Genomic DNA, 22,034 nt, shown 5'->3' on the forward strand with positions numbered 1-22,034 from the left:
CAGGCATGATGCCGAGGAAAGACTTGTCGATCAGTGCTAAAAACTCTTTGTGATAGCCAGAACCACCAGCTTATTGCTTTCAACCCATAGGCAGGAGTAACAATATTCTGAAATGTGTCAAAATTAAATGAGGAGGCCTCCAAATCTAAGAAAAGAAACCCACTGTTTGTTGCACCACATTGCTGCAGCTCCTGCTACAAGATACTGTGGCGAGAGTGTCTGTTTTTAAAGGAAAAAGACGCAGTTAAGATTTCGCTCCAAGTCAGGTCCGCCCCTACCATGTTTGTGTGTGCGACCTTTGCCCGGGGCCAGATTTGCTCAGGGGCTGCAGGTTTTCTTGGAAAGGAAAGTTATTTCTGGCGGGTTGGTATGATGTCACGAGTGTTTCCTCATCCTCCGGGCCTGGGTCAAGTTTAGCTCCAGAGATTTTCCTGAGTTATCCTGTTGTTCTGGGAAAGGTGTGGAGCCAACCGACAAGGAGAGAGGGTTAGGGCAGGGTAGGGGGGGGGGGGGGCTCTGTCGCATCCCTCCCCTTTTTACAATGGTTCTTCTCTGGATGACAGATGCTGCTTAACCCACTCTGACCCAGGGAGTTGTGATGCCTCAGCTGAGTGACAGGCCCATAGAGAAGAACTATGCTCCATGTTGCCCAAACGGGTTCGTGGCCCCCCTTCTCCAACAAGGGAAGAAACAGTCTCTTTGGGCGACCCCCCATGGTAATATATGTCTATCTGAGAAACGCCATGAATTAAGGGTAGAGGAGGTTACCCACTTCTGCTATCTTGTCCCACTGAGTGAAATATGGAGACAAATTGAGTGCTAAATCACTACAGAGTAGAGTGGTATTGTGACATTGCTTGAAAGCCTGTTGACTGTCCATTGTCATGAAGTTGCCTCTGCAGCAGCAGCAGCTCTCAGCTGCATTTATCATCACTGGGGACAGAGGGGAGAGAGAGACCATGCCATCGGTTTGTCATACTTAACTTGTCTGTCTCCATCTGAGAAGACTGTAGTCAGAGCAATAGCTGTATCACAGGGGGATTAGTATTTCGGTCAGATGGAACAATATCTTTATTTCTTTTTTGTGCTGTTGAGCTGCTCCTTGTTTCCAGTGTTGTTATTGGGTTTTGTGATACAAGAAGCCTTTATGAGTTGAGAAATGAACATGAATCATTATATTCCTAAGGGGCTTCACAGAGCAGTGATGGCCGCCTCGGCTAAAACAGTTTGATATGCACACACTTTTGTGTTTGTCTGGGTAAAACTCTAATGATGCTACATCCAGCTGGCTCTTGGATATAAAAGTGCTCCTCTAGCAAGGTGATACTGAAAAAAACTGTTGGTTGTTTTTTCAGCAACACACCACACACGCACAGCAGCTCTCAGAACATCTCAACATGCTTGTCTTTCCTTCTCGAGAAGACGATACTTTAAACAATGTCTCCTTCACAACACAACCAATGTCTCGCCCTGCCTCCTCCCTTACAACGGCTGTCCTCTCAGCTGCAAGAAATGCACATCCACTCCCCCAAATTTCCAAAAATACACACATTCTCCTTCCCAGCCACTTACAATGCCTTGTCCTGACCTGTCTCCAGCCCTGACATACAGCCTCCTCCTCTGGAGCACACAGTCTGCTTCTGTGAGACAGCCGTGTGTGCCTTTTTATAGAGCTGCTTATTTTTGTAAACACATAGAATTACCTAAAACATTCAGTAAAAAGCATATTAAAATGTTGAGTATAGTATAGAATATCTCATATATGAAAATCTAAGACATGAATTGTAATTATTACAAAAACAAATATTGCGTTACTTCCCGTTGACCCAAATACAGAAAATACTGATTGAGCCACTGCTGGACAAATACGGCCAACCTACTGGCGTACAAACAATGTTCTAGAAAATGGCATATTGATAGATTTTGTGCATGTTAACAATATATTTTCCTGAACTGTATCACACATCCTAGTTTTAAAACTGAGTAGCCTTTGACTACTTATATTTGTCAGTATATTGCCCATAAACAAAGTTGTTTGACCAGTTTTTGAAGAAAGGGTAAACATGTTGAGTAAGTAATTTTCCCTAAAAAGGTTTTCCTTTCACTGAATACTTACAACAAAACAATACTCAGTGTGAAATGAAAAAACAACAGAACACCAAGTGATAAAAGGATTAGTGGCAAAGGATCTCCCTTTTTACACCCTTTCAGTAATTGTATTACATTAATAAACACAATTATAGTATCCGTTTTTTATAAATTCGAAATAACAATAACACATGGTATTCCCAGAATGCACCAATTTGGACCTGCATGCCTTTTTATGCTCAAACTATTTTCTGAATGCTGCAACATGAGCGGTGGTCGTCGCTAGGTGGCACTGTGTCTGTTTGGTAAAAAGTCCTCTCGGTTTCCCCCTTAATATACAGAGCTGTCTGATACAAAATACTCCAAATGCCCACTGTCCATAATGTCGGGAAAATGAAAATGTAGAGTTCTTATTTCACCAAAGAAAATATCCACGGTGGTCAATGGAGGAAGTATATTATATTTTGTATTCGCAGATGTTTACTTTATTTCATATAATGACTTCAAGTTGTTCTGTAAATCTAAGATTACCCCACGTAGGCCTACACACAATCTATGAGAATATTTTTAAAACATCTTTCTTTTTTGTTGTTTAAAATGTAACGAGGGAAAAATAATGTGAACGCCATGTCAGAATTACCAACAAGATCCAAATTATTTCAAAAAAATGAACTGACTGACTGTGATATAAACACACTAACAGAAAGTGTAAGGAAGCAAGCTACAAACAATATTCAGGCACTTTCCGAATGACACAATAAGAATTAAAACATCTTAAACATGCATAACTATGGCATAGCATTTTAATATATCAGAAGGTGGGTTATTTTTCTTATGTTTACCAAGAATAGGGACTCGGCAATGAGGCTGTCTTATAAATTGAGACTTTTGTCTGAAACTCGCATAAACATAAATATGCTCTTTGCAATAATTGAATGTCTTATCTTATTAGCCTATTGCACCACTATATCTTACACAGATAACTTCGGTCATTTTAGGCCTACAGCTAATTAACCCATTGGGTACATTTTCCTAATTTAGCCTAAGAATGTTCTATTTTAATAGCAAGAGAATGTTATTGATTATCGGAACTGAAGCCCAATACCATCCACTTGATTTAGTTCAGATGGTCTTTTAAGGAGGATTATTTTTCGCCGTTGGGATTCACATAAAACACGGGCGAGTTTGATTGGTCAGAGAAGCGTGAGTGATACACGTCTTATACCTTAATATTAATATAATGAATACCTTAATCACAACATCAATATACAATCCGATATTTTGGTTCACATTTCAGATATTTAGTAATTTCTCAGGCAGTATGATATCCACCTATGTAGAACTATTTAATTGTTCCATGTTGCATTTTTCACATACATATAATAACACATACTATCCAGCTTGTGAGCTTACATTAGAGATTGGCATCGATTTTTGTGAATTGACTGTCTCTGAATTATAAACCCAATTCGTAACTGGCTGCTCTTATATCTTTTCTTCAACAGTTTGTTAACTACTTGTTTTTAAAAAAAAATAAAGTCCTTGCAATACATGTTGATACACTTCCACTTAATGAGTTGGTGCAATAACTGAACAAAAATATTCATGGTTGAAGAGGACTAAAGCAAAAATACAAAACAGCAGAATTTGACTTTAAGCTCTTTTATTCAAATGGTGGATATGAGAGTTGCAGGATCGTTCCTCACCTCAATAATTCTGTGGTAGGCTACGATGAACAACAAAGGTATCCCTTTGGAAATAAATATAAATATCTTTAAGACCAGTTAAAAAGTTAGTGTGTTTTTTAATGGGACAAATACTGCGCAATCTATGTTGTTAAAAACATTATATTATGAGTGAAAGTCCTTTTTTAAGGTTTGATTTTTACTGAAGCTTACATGGACCACCTTAAAACAGTTTGTCCCGCCCTCGAAGCTTTCTCAGGTCGTTCTGATTGGCTGAGCCCTCGTGGATGGAAGCGGCTGCAGAAATGCAAAACTTGTTGCTGGCTCCTCTGGACGCGTTGATCTCACACAGCGCCAAGCGGCACAGGAGAGTGTGAGTGTATCTGTGAATCGCTCCCAAGTGCACTCAGACCACACCAGACAACACTCGGTTAACGGAGGGACGCACACGTTAGGAGCGAAACGCATTGGAAGGACTTAAGGCAAAAGCGCTTCGCTGCAAGCCGCATGACGGGCAGCGGGTGAAGGATGCTGTCAAGCCGCTCAGCAGTAGTGGAGAGCGGGTAGTGCATGCCGCGCTGCTCCGGGATCAGTTCGCGTAAACGGACGCCCCGGCTCACCGGTTCCCGGTTTGGAGAGCCGTGTTTGTGGACTTTTCATCACACTGGACTTTTGGCTACGTGTCTTTTCAGTAGAGATTTTGAAGGACATAGGTGGGCTGTATTTATTTAAAGAACATTTCCCCCTCAAAGCTACATAGTTAGTTTTGACTTGGACTTTTTTCCCCTTGTTTCCAGCATGGGAGCTTATACAAAAAGTCGCTCCGGGACATTTGACTTTGGACTGGAATAATTAATTAGCTGAAAGAGAATTGCCATATTTTCGATCAGTCCAATTTTTGTTTGTTTGATAGACATTTGTTTTTGTGCCATATTCGCACCAAAGAAACAGACACACTTTGGAATATGGTAGGTCACTCATGAAGCAAGTTTAATAACAGTGTTTTATATTTGTTTGCGTAATCAAAGAGAAAAACAATAGTAGTCAAGTGCACGCATAAATAAGACAGCATATACACAGTTTAAGTGCGTATTTGGACACTGTCTGTCCTCTCTATACGCGTCTTTGGAGAAGTTGAAAAACAAAAACAATTGATTCGCAACCATTAGAACTTATCCTGTGATATTAGCATTTCATTTTTGATTAAGCGTTTGATCAGTAGATTCATACAAACATTTCAATAGTTTATTGTATTTTTTTTACTTTTTGCTCTTGGAGACACACAGAAAAAACAGACAGTGTGCCGATGTCTGGCAAACTGGCCGTCATGTGGGATTGATTGCAGGGGAGTATGTTTGGGCTGGAGCAGTTCGGTTCTCAGATTAATAGCAGAAACCCTGGCCAGTCGGAGAGAAACATTAACCACCCGAGACTGAACATGGGCTCCCATTATAAAAGCCCAGGTTTTCACGCTGGAGGCCCACCAGGAGCCGTGGAACCCGGCATGGGTCCTCTGAGCGAGCCGCAAATGCTCGGGCTCAATATGAACATTAACGGAGAGCAGTACGGGGGCTTTCACCCACGGGGCCACTCGGACATGCATGCAGGCGGTGGACTGCAGCAGCAGCAGCAGCAGCAAGGACCCATGCATGGATTTTTTAACAACCAGCAACCTCATCAAGGACATCCTCATGGCCATCAACCTCACCCCCACCAACCTCACCCTCATTTCAGTGGGAATTTTGGAGGCCCAGAGCCAGGGTCATCTTGCCTGCATGGTGGCAGGCTAATGGGCTACAACAACAATGGCATGGGACCACAGCAGGGCTTTGGAGAAGGATTTGATCCTCTCTCTGAGGGACAGGCAGGGGATGGCTTTCCCCAGCAACAGCAGCAGCAACAGCCGCAGCAGCGGCCCGGTAACATGCCTGATTTTACGCATCACGGGCCCCCCAGTGGTAGCCATGCTGTCCCTGCTCCCTGTCTACCCCTGGACCAGTCCCCTAACAGAGCAGCATCCTTCCATGGTCTCCCATCCTCCTCATCCTCATCATCTGAGTCTCATGGCCTGGAGCCTCGGCGGATGCCCAACCAGGGAGCAGTAGAGGGATTAGAGTATAACTTTCCAAGTGAGCCTCCATCTGGACATTTTGATGTAAATGTATTTTCCCCATCAGAATCAGAATCTCAGTTACCCAATTTTGGTCCAGGAAGGCCAGTTCCAGGCCCTAATTTCCCAGGGAACCCTGGAATGCCACGGACACCAGGTATGCCCAGCACCTCTAAGGGACACCAGCCGCCACAGCCCCAGCAGCCTCAGCATGGAGTGTTTTTTGAGCGTTTTGGAAATGGCCGGAAGGTGCCCGTGGGAATGGAGCCGGGGGTCAATGCAAGACATCCTCTCATGCAGCAGCAACAACAGGCCGGCTTGATAGCCAGACAGAATTCATGCCCCCCTGGCCTCCCCCGACCCCCTCAGGCTGAGCCCGGCCCTACTAACCCTAACATTCTGGACGGAGGGGTCATGATGCCTGGCCAACACAACCAGTTTGAATATCCCATTCACAGACTGGAAAATAGAGGTCTGAACCCCTATGGGGACCCCATGTTTAATATGCAACAGCCAGCCCCTCCTCCCTCCCAACAACCCCCAAATCAGCGACTGCAACACTTTGACTCTCCTTATATGAACATGGCGAAAAGGCCAAGATTTGACTTTCCTAATGCACATGGCGGTGAAGGCTGGTGTGGTGCTATGGAAAACCACCTCTCTCCGTCGGCCTACCCCGGCCTGCCTGGAGAGTTCACCCCACCTGTGAGTGAAGGTTTCCCACCAGGTCCGCTACAGCATCCAGGGCCTGAGCAGCAGTCTCTGCAGCAGCGGCAGAATGCAGCCATGATGATAAAACAGATGGCCTCTCGCAACCAGCAGCAGAGGATGAGGCAGCCCAGCCTGCAGCAGCTGGGCCACCACGGCGAAGTTCCTCCTGGCCCAATGGCTCACGGAGGCCCAGTCGGGAGCATGCCACAGCCCAACTTTGACAGGGAGAATGCTGGCAGAATGCCCAACATTGATGGACAAAATCCTCATGTAACTCAGGAGAACTCCTGGTTCCAAGGTTCCCACCCACCAGGGGAGATGATGTCACGGCGTATGGGTGGAGCGGGTAATGAATCAGGGCCCCACGACATGGGGCTACAGCAGAACGGGGCTGGAATGATGTTTAGGCCTGGCATGGGCATGCAAGAGCCCATGAGAATACAAGGAGATGGGCATGTACAGGCTCTCCATTCCCCGGGCATGCACTCACAATTCAGTGGGAACATGGGCAACCTATCACAAATGCAGTCTCCAGGAGCAGGGACAGGGCATCCGAATGCAGCAGCGGAGAGGCGGCCAGCTGACTTCCCTGCACCTCCAATGGGAGCACAGCCAACGTTTCCCTATGGGGGGGTTAACCGTCAGGGGCCAGCCCACAGTGCTCCCCAGGGGGTGAACACCTCACCAGGGAGCTACCCTCCTCAGTCTGAGTTCCCCCCAGGCCAGCGGTCGTCTGTTAGTAAGCTTGGAGCCCTGTCCCTTGGGAACTTTAGCAAAACCAGCGCTAAAGACAGTGTTTTCGGCCAGAGCTGCCTGGCGGCCCTTTCCACAGCCTGCCAAAACATGATCGCTAGCCTAGGGGCCCCCAATCTTAACGTAACATTCAACAAGAAAAGCCAAAATGAGGGCAAGCGAAAACTGAGTCAGACAGAGCAGGACATTAATAGCAGCACATCTAATGGGACTGGCAGTGCTGGACCTGAATATTTTCAGAGCGGCACTTCCCAGAACAGCCAGATGCCTGGCACTGGGAATAGCAACTCCAAGCCTGTAAGTCAAAGCCAGACGGTGCAGGGGGAAGCCAGTGCCCTCTCCCCAAATTACAACATGGACGCTACCCCATGCAGTGAGGGGAAAGCAACAACAGGGAATGGGAGAGGGAGAGGAAGGAGAAAAAGAGACAGTGGACATGTGAGCCCTGTCATTTTTTTTTCTCCTGACAATGCTAACCCTGTTGTAAGTCCAGGCCAGCAGACCCCCTCTGCTGGCATTGGGGAGAGGGGTGGGGGCACGCCCCACGAGAAACACCTCCAATCACCGTCTTGGGGAAAAGGAGGCGACCTAATCTTGGGGGACCAGGCCGACCTTATGTCTTCTTTGGACAGTGGCATTCAAAGTGTCGCTAAGTCTGACAGTAGCTCACCACGAGTGGACTTTCCTGACGATGTCAGCACCCACTATGGTAACGAGGATGAGGTTTCCTCCAGCTCAGATGCAGGAGGGGCCTCAGCCACCAAGCCCAATCGCAGCCCTATGATCACCGGCTCACCTAAAATGCAGAGAACTGACCATGGGTTGATTAATGGACAAAAGCCCCTTGCCATGGGCATTAACAATCATACTACCTCGACACCAGACAGTTATGTACTTAATGCTGGTGGGGGCACAGGGGCCAATGGGCCGAGCCACCCGGGCACTCCTGGGGTGGAGCAGGTACGCACCCCATCCAGCACCTCTGGCCAGGATGAAATCCATCCTCTGGAGATTCTGCAGGCCCAGATCCAGCTCCAGCGGCAGCAGTTCAGTATCTCTGAGGACCAGCCCCTGGCTATCAAAAATGGCAAAAAGAATGGTGACTGTCCCTCACAGAACGGAGACAATGAGCTGGCAAGCTGCAGCCCGGATGCTGGGAAGGGCTCAATGGGCACTATTGACCTTGACACCCTCATGGCAGAGCAGCACGCCACCTGGTACGTGCCCAGTGACAAGGCCATGATGGACGGGTCAGAGGATGACAAGGCCATGGGACCATGGGAAAAGAATAAGAGCCAAAACAGCAGCAAAGAAGGTAAATAAATCATTCCTATATTTCACCCACTTTTCTCTCTCTCTCACACTCTGTCTCCCACACTCATGCAACATAGGCTAAATGATGTATTTTACTTTTAAAAATAGTTGATTTTATTTCTTAAATTGCTATTTATTTTTATCTGAAATGCAGTGTGACACCACATTCATAATATATTAATTGCCCTGGTAATGCTTATAATATACAGGACCTTTTGTCTATCATATGCGCCCAGAAACAGCCGTCTCTGTTTAACAAGGGTCTGTGAATTTTAGAGCTTTAGTGTATAGTAAGATAATACATTTAATGCTAGCGCCATTCAAGTTTTTAGAAGGAAAAAAACCGATTTCTGCGGTGTTTTTGTTTCTATAATGTGTCCGTGTTAAAAATGGGATTCAGAGTGGAGCAGTTTTAAATGCCTTCTTACTGAACTAAGTCTTCCTTGTGCCTTTACGACAATATACATGTATACATTTCTTCATTGTATAGGAACTTCAAAAGAACAGCTCAAGTAAAGTAAACATTTCCTGTGGTTCTTTATCTCGGTTTTCAGGGTGAACAACTACATTGAGAAGATTAATAGCTTTTTGAGGATATGCGTTTGCGCAGCGGGGTTCCCCTCGCCTTGTTACGTGTTTGTTTTTGTTATTACCATGGGATAATACCGAGCTGGTGAAAGTGGATTGATTTTAGATTGGCAGCACAGGATTTCAAGGATTACATATCATTTTTAAAAGAATAGAGCCATTCACTTTCAATTTTATTTTCCGTGGGAAATAGTTAATTTGTAATTATGGTAATATTTCTAAGCATTTAGTTTAAAAGTGTAGTTAGATTATTGTTAAACATTTTGTAATTATCTATATGTTTTTGCAACATTATTTATTATATTTGTAATTGCTTCCTCGTGTAGTGTAAAAAATGTATTCCTTACAATGTCTTGCAATGCAAAGTTTGTTAAGGAAATATTTACAAATATTTTCGCCTAAAGGCACAGAGGCAGTTTTTCATCTTAACGGAGATATACATTTTGCAGTTGTTGGTAGATTAAAAGTAGTTTTATCTTAATATTTGTATGATGGGTCTTAAATCCAAATTCAGCTACTTTTACTGTTACGTTGCTGTTATAATATAATATAATTTTAAATATAATTTATTCTACTTCATTATTATTATTTTGTTCTAGTTTTTTTATATTAGGCTATGTTGTGTGCTTTCATAGTAGGTGAATAGAAAACAAATGGTATACGTTGTAATGCATTACAATTGTATAATTAGTCTTTTTAGAATATATTTATTTTATTTCTTTATTCATTTATGTTTTATGTTTTTTTGTTATTTTACGTTTGCTTTTTTGCAAATATTTTCAAACCAAAGCAGTACACAGAAGAAATACCAACAGTCAGGGTTAAGCTATGATTTATAATAATGTGAAGGTACTTTATATAATTGAGGAAAGCGCCGAGCGCGTCTCGAGCGCCTCTTTGTTCTGATCAGTGCGGGTGCAAAACGGCGGGAGCGCGCACGGAGCGGAGTCTTGAGTCCAGGCGCATTGTTTATATGAGCGCAGGGTGTCGGGCGCTAATACCGTTACTTCTTAGAGCACTGTAACTTGCCATTTCCACCCGTGTAGCATGCTAATTTCTCCGTCACCCCTATTATAAATCCATAGAAAACTAACAGGCAGTGCACTTTTTAATTTGAGCCATGTGATCAGAACTATATGTTTCACTTTTTCCAGTCATTTATTTTTCTCATGATTTGTCTCCACTGGTCTCAGCTAAATCAGAAGACACATGACAGGATCATTGAATAGTGTGGCTTTTATGTTGCTATTTTTCCACCTATTGTCAAAAGTTTTATTTTAGTTCTACAATTAAAAACTATATTTATATAAAGGGGTGTCGAAAAAGAAAGAGAAAAACCCCACTGATGCCAGGAGATAAGTAACATCATCACTTTAGATATTGATTAATGAGGCTATTCTTTTGAGTCGGAAACCCAACACTGATAAGCAGTCAGCCACATGTCACCCTGTTACTCTATCTGTTTTTATTTCTCTGGAGCTGATAGCACTTTTAACAATATCAATTCATACAAATCAGTAGATATTTAATGCAGAATAGTCTTATTTCTGCTCTCATTTCCTGTCCTCTCTTTCCTTCCATCTCCTTGCTCCTTCTCTCCCCTCTCCTCTCCTCTCCTCGCTCAGCCCTCCCTGCATGGACACGAGGCATGCAGCTCTGGAGCGATCGATAGCTAGTTAGCACAAATCACGGCTCCTGACAGTTTCTCATTTGAGTGCTTCAGACAGCAAAGATGAAAAAAAGGGTGGAGGTGTATTTGGGAAGGGAGGGGGATTCGAGATTGAATCTGATGCTTAGGCTACACAGAAGGGAACAAAATAACATAATAATTTAAGATAAGTCATAGCCCACAGTGTAGTTCCATAAGAGCAGCATCCCACAGGCTTTTCACACTGCAACAAAATATCCACCTCAGTCTACCATTAGGGAGATAATGTCAGTGACACTAATTTGAAATAAATCAGGCCAATTAATTGGAGCATTAGCATTAACTTAATGTAACGTGGTCAAGAAAATTGAGGATAATTTTATATAGTTAATTTATGTAATTCCAGCGACACCGAAAACGTTTTTTTTCCCACTTATAATACATTTTTTAACATAATTATCAACACATGATCTAACTAGTTGAGATTTTCCAATGGAAATATTCTGAACGGTTATTTTGGTCGGATATAAGAACGTTTGTTTTTGTATTGAAGTAGATTTGAATTTTGCTTGCAGGTAAAATGGTTCTAACATTCCAGTACATTTATATATGTCTGTTTCTGTCTCTCAGTAGAGCCGACATTATATAATATTAAATAACTAATACATTCAGTAATGATAGACCATAATTAATACATTGATTTTCACATACAAACGTAATATAAATGCCTAAATAAAAAATTCTATCTTAATCAAAAATGCATTTAAATTAAATGTTTAATGATAATAATATTGCAGAACTTTGACTTAAAGTAGAAGGAGAAATACATTTTCCAAAAATGCAAATAATATGAGCTTATTTGTTCCTGTTTAGACTTTTTCCTGTCAAATAATACATAACGTACATAATGCATATTTTTTTGTTAGTGTTTTTCACTTGAAAGGGAAGTTATCTGTAACTGCTAGATCATTTAATTTAAACCGGTGAATCATGGTGTAGCATGTACGTGATGTTGTGGAGGAGTTAGCTTCAGAGGAGTTAACTGCAGTGAAAGTTAAAGAGCTTGGAGGTCAAAGGTCAATGTGGTCGTATGAGGTGAATGTTTCCATCACTCCATGAAGTTTCACTGTGTGCGCAATGCAAAGTTGTGTGAAATTTTGCGAGTTGATTTTGTATCAGCGCTCTGTAAAAGAACGTCTAGAGGAGTCACAAATTTATATTTCAAAAAATAAATTCCATATTTAGCCAACCTCCCCTAGCCAATACAAGTTATACTCTGCTTATTTGTAGAGGAACTGTGAACCCTGTGCATCCCAGCCTCTCTGTGCTCCCTGTGTGCTTGTTTAAAGTGATGCTTGCTGCAGTAATGGCCCCCTTTGGACCCCACATTTGGCATCCTCTCTCTGTGACAGCATGTAGCTCAAGTTTTCCACCGAGGCGCAGTGATACCTGCAACTGTAAGCTCATGGCCTGCAGAGTCTTGTGTGCAGCACGGCATCATGTCCTCCCATGGAGGCATGTAGTAGCACGCGAGCAACTTTCCTTGTACGGTGTCAGTTGATATTTGTTTCCCCTTTTTGTGTTTCTTTTACACTCTTCCTCTTCCTTTCTCTTCTATATATCTTAGCCAGAAGCCGACCGTTCATTTGGAAACTCATGCACAGTCGTGATAACAGGCAACCAGCAGGCGTAGGAAGTGATTCAGTTATTTGTATTTTAACTTTTGCCACACACACTGCTGACTTCTTTTTTTATCAGCACAGCTAAAACACTTCACAGTTGACCTTGTGGAATAGTTTCACTCTTCACTCTCAATAATCAGCCCTTAAACAGCTCTAATCATGATCAAATCTCTTTCACTCCGACTTTGACAGGTTTGAAAAGAGGGAACTTGCATCTTATCACACCTACTAGAAAGCACTTAAATCCACTGAAAGAGCCGTATTGATATTTCACCACGGAGAACAATCCTGTGAGACTACCTGGCTTTGACATTTCCGTATGACAACAACCCCACAAATCACACCAGTAATTTCTATTTCCTTTTTCAAAAAAAAGAAGAAAGTGATTGGCACATGCCTGAATGTGAGGAAAAACAGCTTGGGGCAGTTTATGTTCTTTACCTGTCATTACAAGGTGTTTCATATTGACTTTTTACAACAACACACATTCAACAAGCACCTCGCACACTCCTGTACAGCAGTAATGATAATCACTATGATAATCATAGCAATTAGCCTTCGTAATAATGTTTCCAGAAGTCATAATTCATCCTCAGGCAACTCCTGTAAGTCTTGGTTATTGACATGTTCATGGGAGGGCTTCAAAGAACAGTTAGGGTATGTCTATAAACACAGATTTATGCAAAATTAAGGACGTGATTGTGTCTTTCTGAACAAAACTATCCCTGATGTGGACTAGAAAATGAATGTAATCGTGTTCTATTTCTGCTTTCGCTGTTGTATGCATCTGTGTGTGTGCTGGTGTGCACATGAGTGGTTGGCGAAGGGCAGGTTTGTAGACACTGCAACTTGATAGTGTGGATTTGTAAGGTGTAGACATAAAGTTTGATTTATTTAGACTAGGTGTCAGGCTCAAGGCTTCAGCCCCCGATCTCAGGTGTCTCGCTCGGTGGAACACGCTCCTTTAATTCTAATGTGTTGAAAATATTTAAGAGTATTCACTTGACTTGTAAATAGCACAGGACTGAAAAGCGCCCATCATGCATTTAAAGCTTTTGGAATTTAATACAGTGTGTGTGTGTGTGTGCGTGGATTTGTGTTTGTTGATATTTTAGGTGTGTGCGTGCGTGCATTTGCGCTCTATGTTCCCAGGCCTTTCGCAAGACATTGAGCTCTAGTGACAGTCAAAGGAAGCCTATTAAAGAAGCGTGCTTGTGACTGATGAAGAGAGAAAAAGATGAACAAAGATGTCAGGCCTTGCTGGATTTTTAACTCTTCAAAATAGCAGCTCATCCGGTGTTTTGTTTTCCCTGAGGAAGGGTGTTAGAATAAAAAAAACTTGTCTCAGCATGTGGTAAATATTCTCCTTGGATGCAGCAGGAAATGGAAAACTGTTTATCAGGAGGATGCACAGAGCGAGGCGTTCAAACCTTCAATCATGGATGTCTGTGCCCCCCCTCCAAATGTCCAATATTTTGTAAATTGAATTACAAAAAATGACTCCAGAAAGGTGCCCTGGGTTCACATTTAGCCCAGTATACAATTACAGTTTTTAAAAGGTGTGTGTGGTTTCAGGTATCTGTGGAGGTTGTCAGGCTGCCAGCAGCAGTTATGTTATTTAGACATACAGGTAGTCGTCAGGCGCCTTTAATTTCTATTGAGCAGTTGACAAATGGATTATGACATTGGAGCAGTTTCTACTGGGTGACAGACTGAGGGAGTGATAGAGAAAGTAGAGAAATTTCTTTTGTACATCTGTAGTTTTTCTCATGAGGCGAGATGGCTGTGTAAAAGCTCTGATTTGCATTTACTGAAGAGAAAATAATTCAATTTAAAACATTTTCCATAATGTCATGCTACATGAATATTGCTAATTCTCAAAGCTGGTGTGTTTAAAGCACACATTAATCTATTCATCAATTTAAAAATATGTCCCCACATAATAAAGTAATTAACACACCAGCTAAAGAAAATGTTAAAAATGTAATTTTGAAATTTCATTTAATTACACAGCAATGTCTTTGCCCTTTTTGCGATTCACAAATTGAAAATTCCCACACTATTATTTTCATCATAAACAAAATCCTGTAATGCACATGCTTCTAACCTCAAAATTGCCCCTGTTTAAACATGTGGTTGACCTTTTTCCAAACGGATGAAATCACAGAAAGTGTTGCAGCTCGGTGCTGAAACAAAATAGAGACAGCGAAGTAGATCAATATGTCACCGACTTGGACGACATGCTGGACAGGTCCTGGACATGGTTGTGAGTTATGAAGGAGGCACTAAATCACATCCCATGTTCTGATTTGTGTCTGGTTTCCTAAGCACTTCTTGCGGCCAGAGGGGGAGGGTGTGTGTGTGTGTGTGTGTGTGTGTGTGTGTGTGTGTGTGTGTGTGTGTGTGTGTGTGTGTGTGTGTGTGTGTGTGTGTGGGTGTGTGTGTGTGTGTGTGTGGGTGTGTGTGGGTGTGTGGGTGTGTGGGTGGGTGTGTGTGTGTGTGTGTGTGTGTGTGTGTGTGTGTGTGTGTGTGTGTGTGTGTGTGTGTGTGTGTGTGTGAGTATGAGAGGATGGGAAAGGGTGTGTTGCTGGAGTGAAGTTAACGTTTGCTGGGGGCAATGCCTACCTGGGCACGTATTTTCTTCCTTTATGATGCAGGCCAGAGAACAGAGAGGAAATTCAAACCTAAATAACCCCTGTGTAAGAAATGCCCCCTTCCCACTACCTTCAGATATACTCTCTCAGAGGGAACGGTCACTTGAGTAGGGGTTGCAGGGAGCCTCATGTGCCCCCTACCCACCCTGGGGCAGAGGATACTCGGGGGAAAGTAAATCTGTTAGCCCTAATCATCATATTTTCTTAAATATAACTACTGTACTAAAGGGATATTAGGTTTTCATGGTAGCTTAATTATTTGGCAGCAACCTAAATGTCCTGTCACTCTTAAAACAGTGATGGGAGGTTGTTTATTTCCAGAAAAGAAGGCGTTTTCTACGGTTCCGTAGCTCTCTCTTTTTTTCGACTTCGACTAAATCCGACTTCTTCTCCGTAGATTGTGATGGGTGTTTTGTGCTGACAAAGACGGAATCCTCTCACAAGGCCATAGTGGTAGTTGTTATGCTAAAGGAATCTGACCTGATGTCACACACTGTCATAGGAGTGGAGGCCTTTGGGTGTTTTTGTCAGTGAGCGGAGCCTTCTGATTGGGCTGGTTTGTGTTTAGAGAGGACGGGGTCACGCCCTCAGGAGCACGAGGTTAAAGGTGAAGTGTCGTCATGGAGGTATAGGGCTTGGGATAGAAAGGGCAGAGGCCTGCCGCATGGGATTGTGGGGCCTAGGAAATCAACGTGACGGCTCTGAAGAACATGCACCAAAGAGAAGCTTTGAATCTTCTGTTGAAGAAATATATTCTCTGCCCTAATTTTTATATTTAACAAATGGTGGCAATATCTGTGTCAGCTTGAAGAGGTGACTGTCATTTTCCTGACTGCTGTTTTTAGGATTAATTGAAAAAAAATAATTGCACACTTATTAATAAATTGCTAGAAAAAAACCACAGTCTCCAAGCAGCCGTTGTTTACCTCCCTGCGTTGCTTGGAGTGTGTTGAGTGTGTGTGATATGACATGTAAACCCGTGTCAGGCCGTCAGCTCCCAGACACATTGGTGTCATCCCGACAACCAAAGCTGTGCGCTGTGCTCCCAGCCTTCATGGCATTCAAGCTCCACTCATCTCTGTAAATCGTCTTTGGCTGTGTCTGTGAGACGGTTCCAAAACCCCACTGCAATGTTTGTGTGTATGTGTGTGTGTGAGCTTCATCATCAGGCGCTAAATAACAAAGTACTGCACTCAGGGCGAGAGATATAGGGATATAAGTGCATCACATTAAATTCAGTATTTACTTAACACATCACAGTGGTAATCTTGCCTGGCTGTAATGTGGTTAAGGATATTTAGGTGTATTTGTGGCTCAGCGCAGCTGCTTGCGCTGTTACTGTTCCCTCTTTATTAGGTATGTTCCCCCTCGCTTGTTGATGCTAAGCACTTGTTCCCCTCAGATGAATAGGCTATTATTGAGATATTACCGCGGATATGAATTCCACGTTAGTCAATGAACAGCCATAACAAGATAGATCTTATTATATATATATATATATATATATATATATATATATATATATATATATATATATATATATATATATATAAAAGAGATTTGCCTGCTTGTGAAATGTCATGGTGATTTGCGATTTAGACGTGATGTAGAATTTCACACTGCCTTTTCCACTTTTGAAGGAATGCGCCACCATGGATAATGCTTACAATTTAAGAGTAGTGTCTTGATTTGTCCATAAAAATCACATTCCTTGAATTCCCTTTGGGCTACCCTTTAATACAGGCTGATATTTTAATCCTGTGGTCAAGTGTCTGGCTTATTTTACTAGTGGTGGATTTTGCAGATGCTGTTAATTGCAAAGTGTATCGTTAAAAAAATGGCAATCGGCCTGTTCCGAAGCACTTCTTGTTTTTAGCTTGAAGAGATGATAGAAAAATTCACCACTTAAAGAAAATAAATATATATAATTTTTAACAAATGCATAAAACAATAATGTATGAGCTAATACCTGGCATGAATACTTTGATTATATAATTTGTGAATCTGTGTGTGCTAGAAAAGACAGTTATCATGTAATTTGATAATGTGTTTTTATTTCTCAGTGTATTTTCCACATTTTGCATTGAAGCTTAGTGGCGAGTCTAGCTGAGAATGTGTGTGTGTGTTTCTGTGTGTGTGTGCGTGCGTGTGTGTGTGTGTGGGTGTGTGTGTGTGAGTGCGTGCGTGCGGAGCAGCAGCTGAGGGCTGGTGTGGGTATGGCAGCGGCGGCAGTGGTTGTCGTTATGTGTTTTTTTGGCTGTGCGTGTTGTCAGTTTGCTGTGTGTCAGCAGTGAGCCAGGGGAACGCTTGGCTGCCTATTCAGGCCGGTGCGGACCCTGCTGTGCCCAGCTAGCATGAGCTGCTGGCGGACGCTTGAGGGCACAACGCTGGGAAGAGGGGAGTATGAGTGGGTGGAGGGCTGAGGTGCGGTTGAATATAGGCGGAAGGGTTGATACTGGCAGGGGGTGGGGATCCGCCATGCTGAGGTGTATGACTGGACCCTCTGGCAAATGTTAGATCTTGTCACCGCCACCACCAACACTGCTCTAAATCCTCATTTCTTTTTACCCCCTGCAAACCACAACCCCCACTAACACCACGTCTGTAGTCCTCGGGAGGGAGATGGAGATAGAGAAATATAGAGAGATCGGCAGTCAGAGTGAAACTGGGAACAACAGGAGGCTTGGCTGCCTGACCTTTTACCAAATCCCCCCTACTTTTCCATTCCAGTGGTCGCAGCCCAGACAGGCTGGGGGGCAGGCCTGCCTGACTGCCTGCATGTCTGCCTGCCTGCCTCTCTTGGTTGTCCTCGCTGCCTGGCCTTGGTTGGCCTTCTCTTCCCCGCCTGTGTTTTGTTAACACTGTGTCACTGCTGCCTCCGGGTCTGTAAAAGCAGAGAGGCAGGGAGATGAAAACAGTAAGCAAAACAAAAAGAAAACAGTTTAAGTAGCAGAGAACGATGAGTTAAAAAGGGGGGAAATGATATGGAGGTCTGCGCAGCGCTTCTCCCTCCCTCAGGTGAGCAGAAGACTGACTGCAGTGTTGTGATCCGCAGCCTCTGTGCCCAGACTGTCGTCTATCACAGCCTCTCCCTGCTCTGACACATGTAACTCAGCTTGTCAGAGCTGTTTTCTGCCTGTCTCTACACTCAGACACCCTGAACCTTAAAGCTCTGTCTTTGTGCAGCACACTGATCCACTCACTATCCTCATGGAGCAAGGCGCTCTTATTTTTTTTTAGAGAGGAGATGGGTGAATAAGCGGACTGATTTTAGCAAAGGATCCCTAACATCTTCACAGATTCCTTTTCTGTGCTTTGGGCTTCCTTGAAGGCAAAACCAAAAGCACAGGATGCAACACAAGTGTCATAACACATAGCCCCACCATTGCCTCTTTCCTAGTTGCTGTGTTTCTCTTTTCCCTGTTGTATTTTGTGAGTCTTCTTCAAAACTTTTCCCCATTTCCGCCCTCTCCTCCCTCAGTATGCCGCAGCCTGTCTCTCAGCAGATGAAGTGTGACGCTGCGCTTCTATGTATAGTTTAGTCAAGCACTTCCTGTCCTCGTCAATCTTCCCCTTGACTAATTTCTTCGTTACTCGGCACAAAGTGATTTTTCTCCATATGTGAAGCATGCATCTCAGACGTCAGCATGAACTCTGTGGCGCAGCTGATATTTTAGATGAGTTATAATCAACCTGTGTATGGATTTTCCTGTAAGATTGGTGCAACCATTTAATATGAGGCTCCACACCTTAGTGACACAGGGTCGATACCGTGGCATGGTCATTATACCACTAAATTGGGTCAAACAGGGTTAAAGGCCAGTTTTCTCTGTGCCCTTTAACCCTCTGACCGGAGGTCGTGCAGGAGCTCTGCAGATTTGCACGCCTGACTGAAGGTGGTGTGTGTGTGTGTGTGTGTGTGTGTGTGTGTGTGTGTGTGTGTGTGTGTGTGTGTGTGTGTGTGTGTGTGTGTGTGTGTGTGTGTGTGTGTGTGTGTGTGTGTGTGTGTGTGTGTGTGTGTGTGTGTGTGTGTGTGTGTGTGTGTGTGTGTGTGTGTGTGTGTGTGTGTGTGTGTGTGTGTGTGTGTGTGTGTGTGTGTGTGTGTGTGTGTGTGTGTGTGTGTGTGTGTGTGTGTTCACTTGTTTATATCAGGGATGAGGAGGAGGAGTGTGAGCAGAGGATGCTTCACTTACAGCCTCCATTTCTGGTGGTATTGCTTTTTTTGGGGGGGGGGGTGGAATAGTGTTGAATTAATTTCACAGTGCAGATTTAGAGTGGGAAGTGAAAATGACACTGGTTTAATTAAAAGTGTGTATTTTACACGGTTCATCTGTATCAGAGGATGCCAATAGCTGGAAGTTGTTTTTCATTTTTCTGGAGTCTTAATTAACCTTTTCCTCTTCTTCTTCTTCTTCTTCTTCTTCTTCTTCTTCTTCTTCTTCTTCTTCTTCTTCTTCTTCTTCTTCTTCTTCTTCTTCTTCTTCTTCTTCTTCTTCTTCTTGTCTGCAGAATCAGAGCTGTCCCAGAGTAAGGCTGGAGCCGCGGCCCCAGGTGGAGGTGGAGGAGGAGGAGGAGGAGGAGGAGGGGGGGGGGAGGGGGAGGAGGAGGAGGGAGCAGTGGAGGGAACCACCTGCAGTGCCTGTCAGTCCACTGCACAGACGAGCTGGGGGACAGCAAGGGCCGAGGGGGGCCCGTCTCGTCCTGGCGCTCTCTCCACTCTGATATCTCCAACCGATTTGGGACTTTCGTGGCGGCACTGACTTAATACAAACAGCAGGCCCAGCAGGAAGAAGATAAAGAAGATACAAACGAAAGAAAAAGCTTCAGAGACAAATAATGATGTTGAAGATGATATAGTGTTGAAGAGGCAACTGCGAGCAACTCCTGCCTGTTCAGGGACAGAAAGACATTTAAACTCCTAAATGCTAACATGACACTCACTCTCTATCACACGTGCAAACACACTCACACACACACGCATGCACACACACACACACACACACACACACACACACACACACACACACACACACACACACACACACACACACACACACACACACACACACACACACACACACACACACACACACACAGACAGACACTCACGCATACACACATACACACACAAATACCATGTTTTTTCTGATACGTGCAGTCACACTTTAGGAATCTCACACAATGTTGGACAATGCAGCGCGGGCTCTACTCAACAATGCCCACATCTGGAAAACCTCAAATCAATATTTGTTCTTATTTTTATTTTCTTTGTCAAAGAAAAAATAAAGCAATGTCAAAGGAGGAGAATACAAAAACCAGAAGAGGAAATATTCAGTTGTCATTGGCTTTGATTGTATACCAGCGTTGAGTTTTGTGATGCGACCATGATGTCATGATTTTTATTTACTCGGTTTCTTATTACAGCCCCTCTCACCTCAGTTAGGGTTGCATATTTAATGTGTATTTGATCACAATCCCCTGAATTTACATCCTCAAAAATATACACAGAAATTGAGAGATTCCAACTTGGACTCACTTGTTCGTTAGAAGTGGCCTGAGCAAAATGGGCAGAGTGGTTTTGCATGAATGTAACTCAACTCCTTTTTTGTGACCATTTCCTTGCTTGTCTAAGAAAGATTTAACCTCTATCATTTGCTGCTCCTAATCATTTATGATTTGTTAAATAGTTGCAAGAATAACCCTCATTCTCTCCTCTCGCTCGCCTCTATCAACCTTATGAGCTCAACCGCTTGCATACAACTCAGCCAATGGGAACTGATAAATGGAGATCAAGGGATTGTTTAATAAGGGAATTGAAAAAAAAGACTATTGGTATTGCACATGTATAATAAGAGAAAATTTGCTGTGTGTTAGGCAATCTTGTAATCTTTAAATAAAGCTTCTGTTGAATTTGAATTTCTGAAACAATAGATGGAGGACTGTGACGGCAATTTACGAACTGATTTTTGTTTCTTTTTGTTTCCTTTTTTTAATAATATGTAAAGTGCAGTCGTCTGTTTTCCTGCATATTGTATATATCTGTATATGTTTTATTGAGTAACTAAATAACAATAAATATGACGTTAAAGGTGGCATTTGTTTGTCCTTTGGCAATTTATTGTGTTCTTTAAAAGCCAACAAAGCCTTATTAGTCACGGCCACAGGCATACAATCAAAAGTAATTATGTAGTTTGGTATTCTATGCACAGTAAGTGTTATTTTCTAGTAATATTTAAAGCTGCAGAATGTTTTGTGTACCATGAGGATCATCAGTGAATTGCAGATGTGCTACTGTACATCCAATGACCTCGATGTGACGGGGAAGTGGACGGATGCACAAACTATCTCACATTTAATCCACCCATCCTGCCATCTTTGCTCCGATCCTTTAACATATGATTTATCAGCAATGGCACATGTACTTTCAGGTTAGTCTTCAGATCATTGCTCTAACCTCTATGCTAACATTTGCAATCAATATCATTCTTAAAAACTATCTGCAATATTTGTATTTCTCCAATGTCAAGTCTCCTCAGGTTTGACTGATGTCTTTGGCGACCCAAGACCATCTTACCATCCGCTCCTCACACACACACACACACACACACACACACACACACACACACACACACACACACACACACACACACACACACACACACACACACACACACACACACACACACACATCCCCTCTTCCCCCACTCCCCAGGCCCTCTTTGGCTCACCTGCTCTTTATTGGCCATCTGCATGGATGCTTAATGCTAATCAATAACTCCCCTGTGTGCCATCTCTGAGGTG

The 22,034-nt window shown here is 43.2% G+C and overlaps 1 protein-coding gene across 1 annotated transcript; it reads left to right on the top strand.

The window, feature by feature from the left end:
* Nucleotides 1-4,098: 4,098 nt before the first annotated feature.
* Nucleotides 4,099-21,325, top strand: LOC307045053 (transcriptional activator MN1-like). The gene is given in 3 exon segments (XM_079690530.1): nt 4,099-8,662; nt 19,743-19,816; nt 19,819-21,325. Coding segments are annotated over 3 exon segments (3,792 nt in total). The 5' UTR covers nt 4,099-5,124; the 3' UTR covers nt 19,999-21,325.
* The last annotated feature ends 709 nt before the right edge of the window (nt 21,326-22,034 follow it).

The sequence above is a fragment of the Notothenia rossii genome (genome assembly GCF_949606895.1).
Source record: "Notothenia rossii genome assembly, chromosome: 6".
Classification (NCBI taxonomy): Eukaryota; Metazoa; Chordata; class Actinopteri; order Perciformes; family Nototheniidae; genus Notothenia; species Notothenia rossii.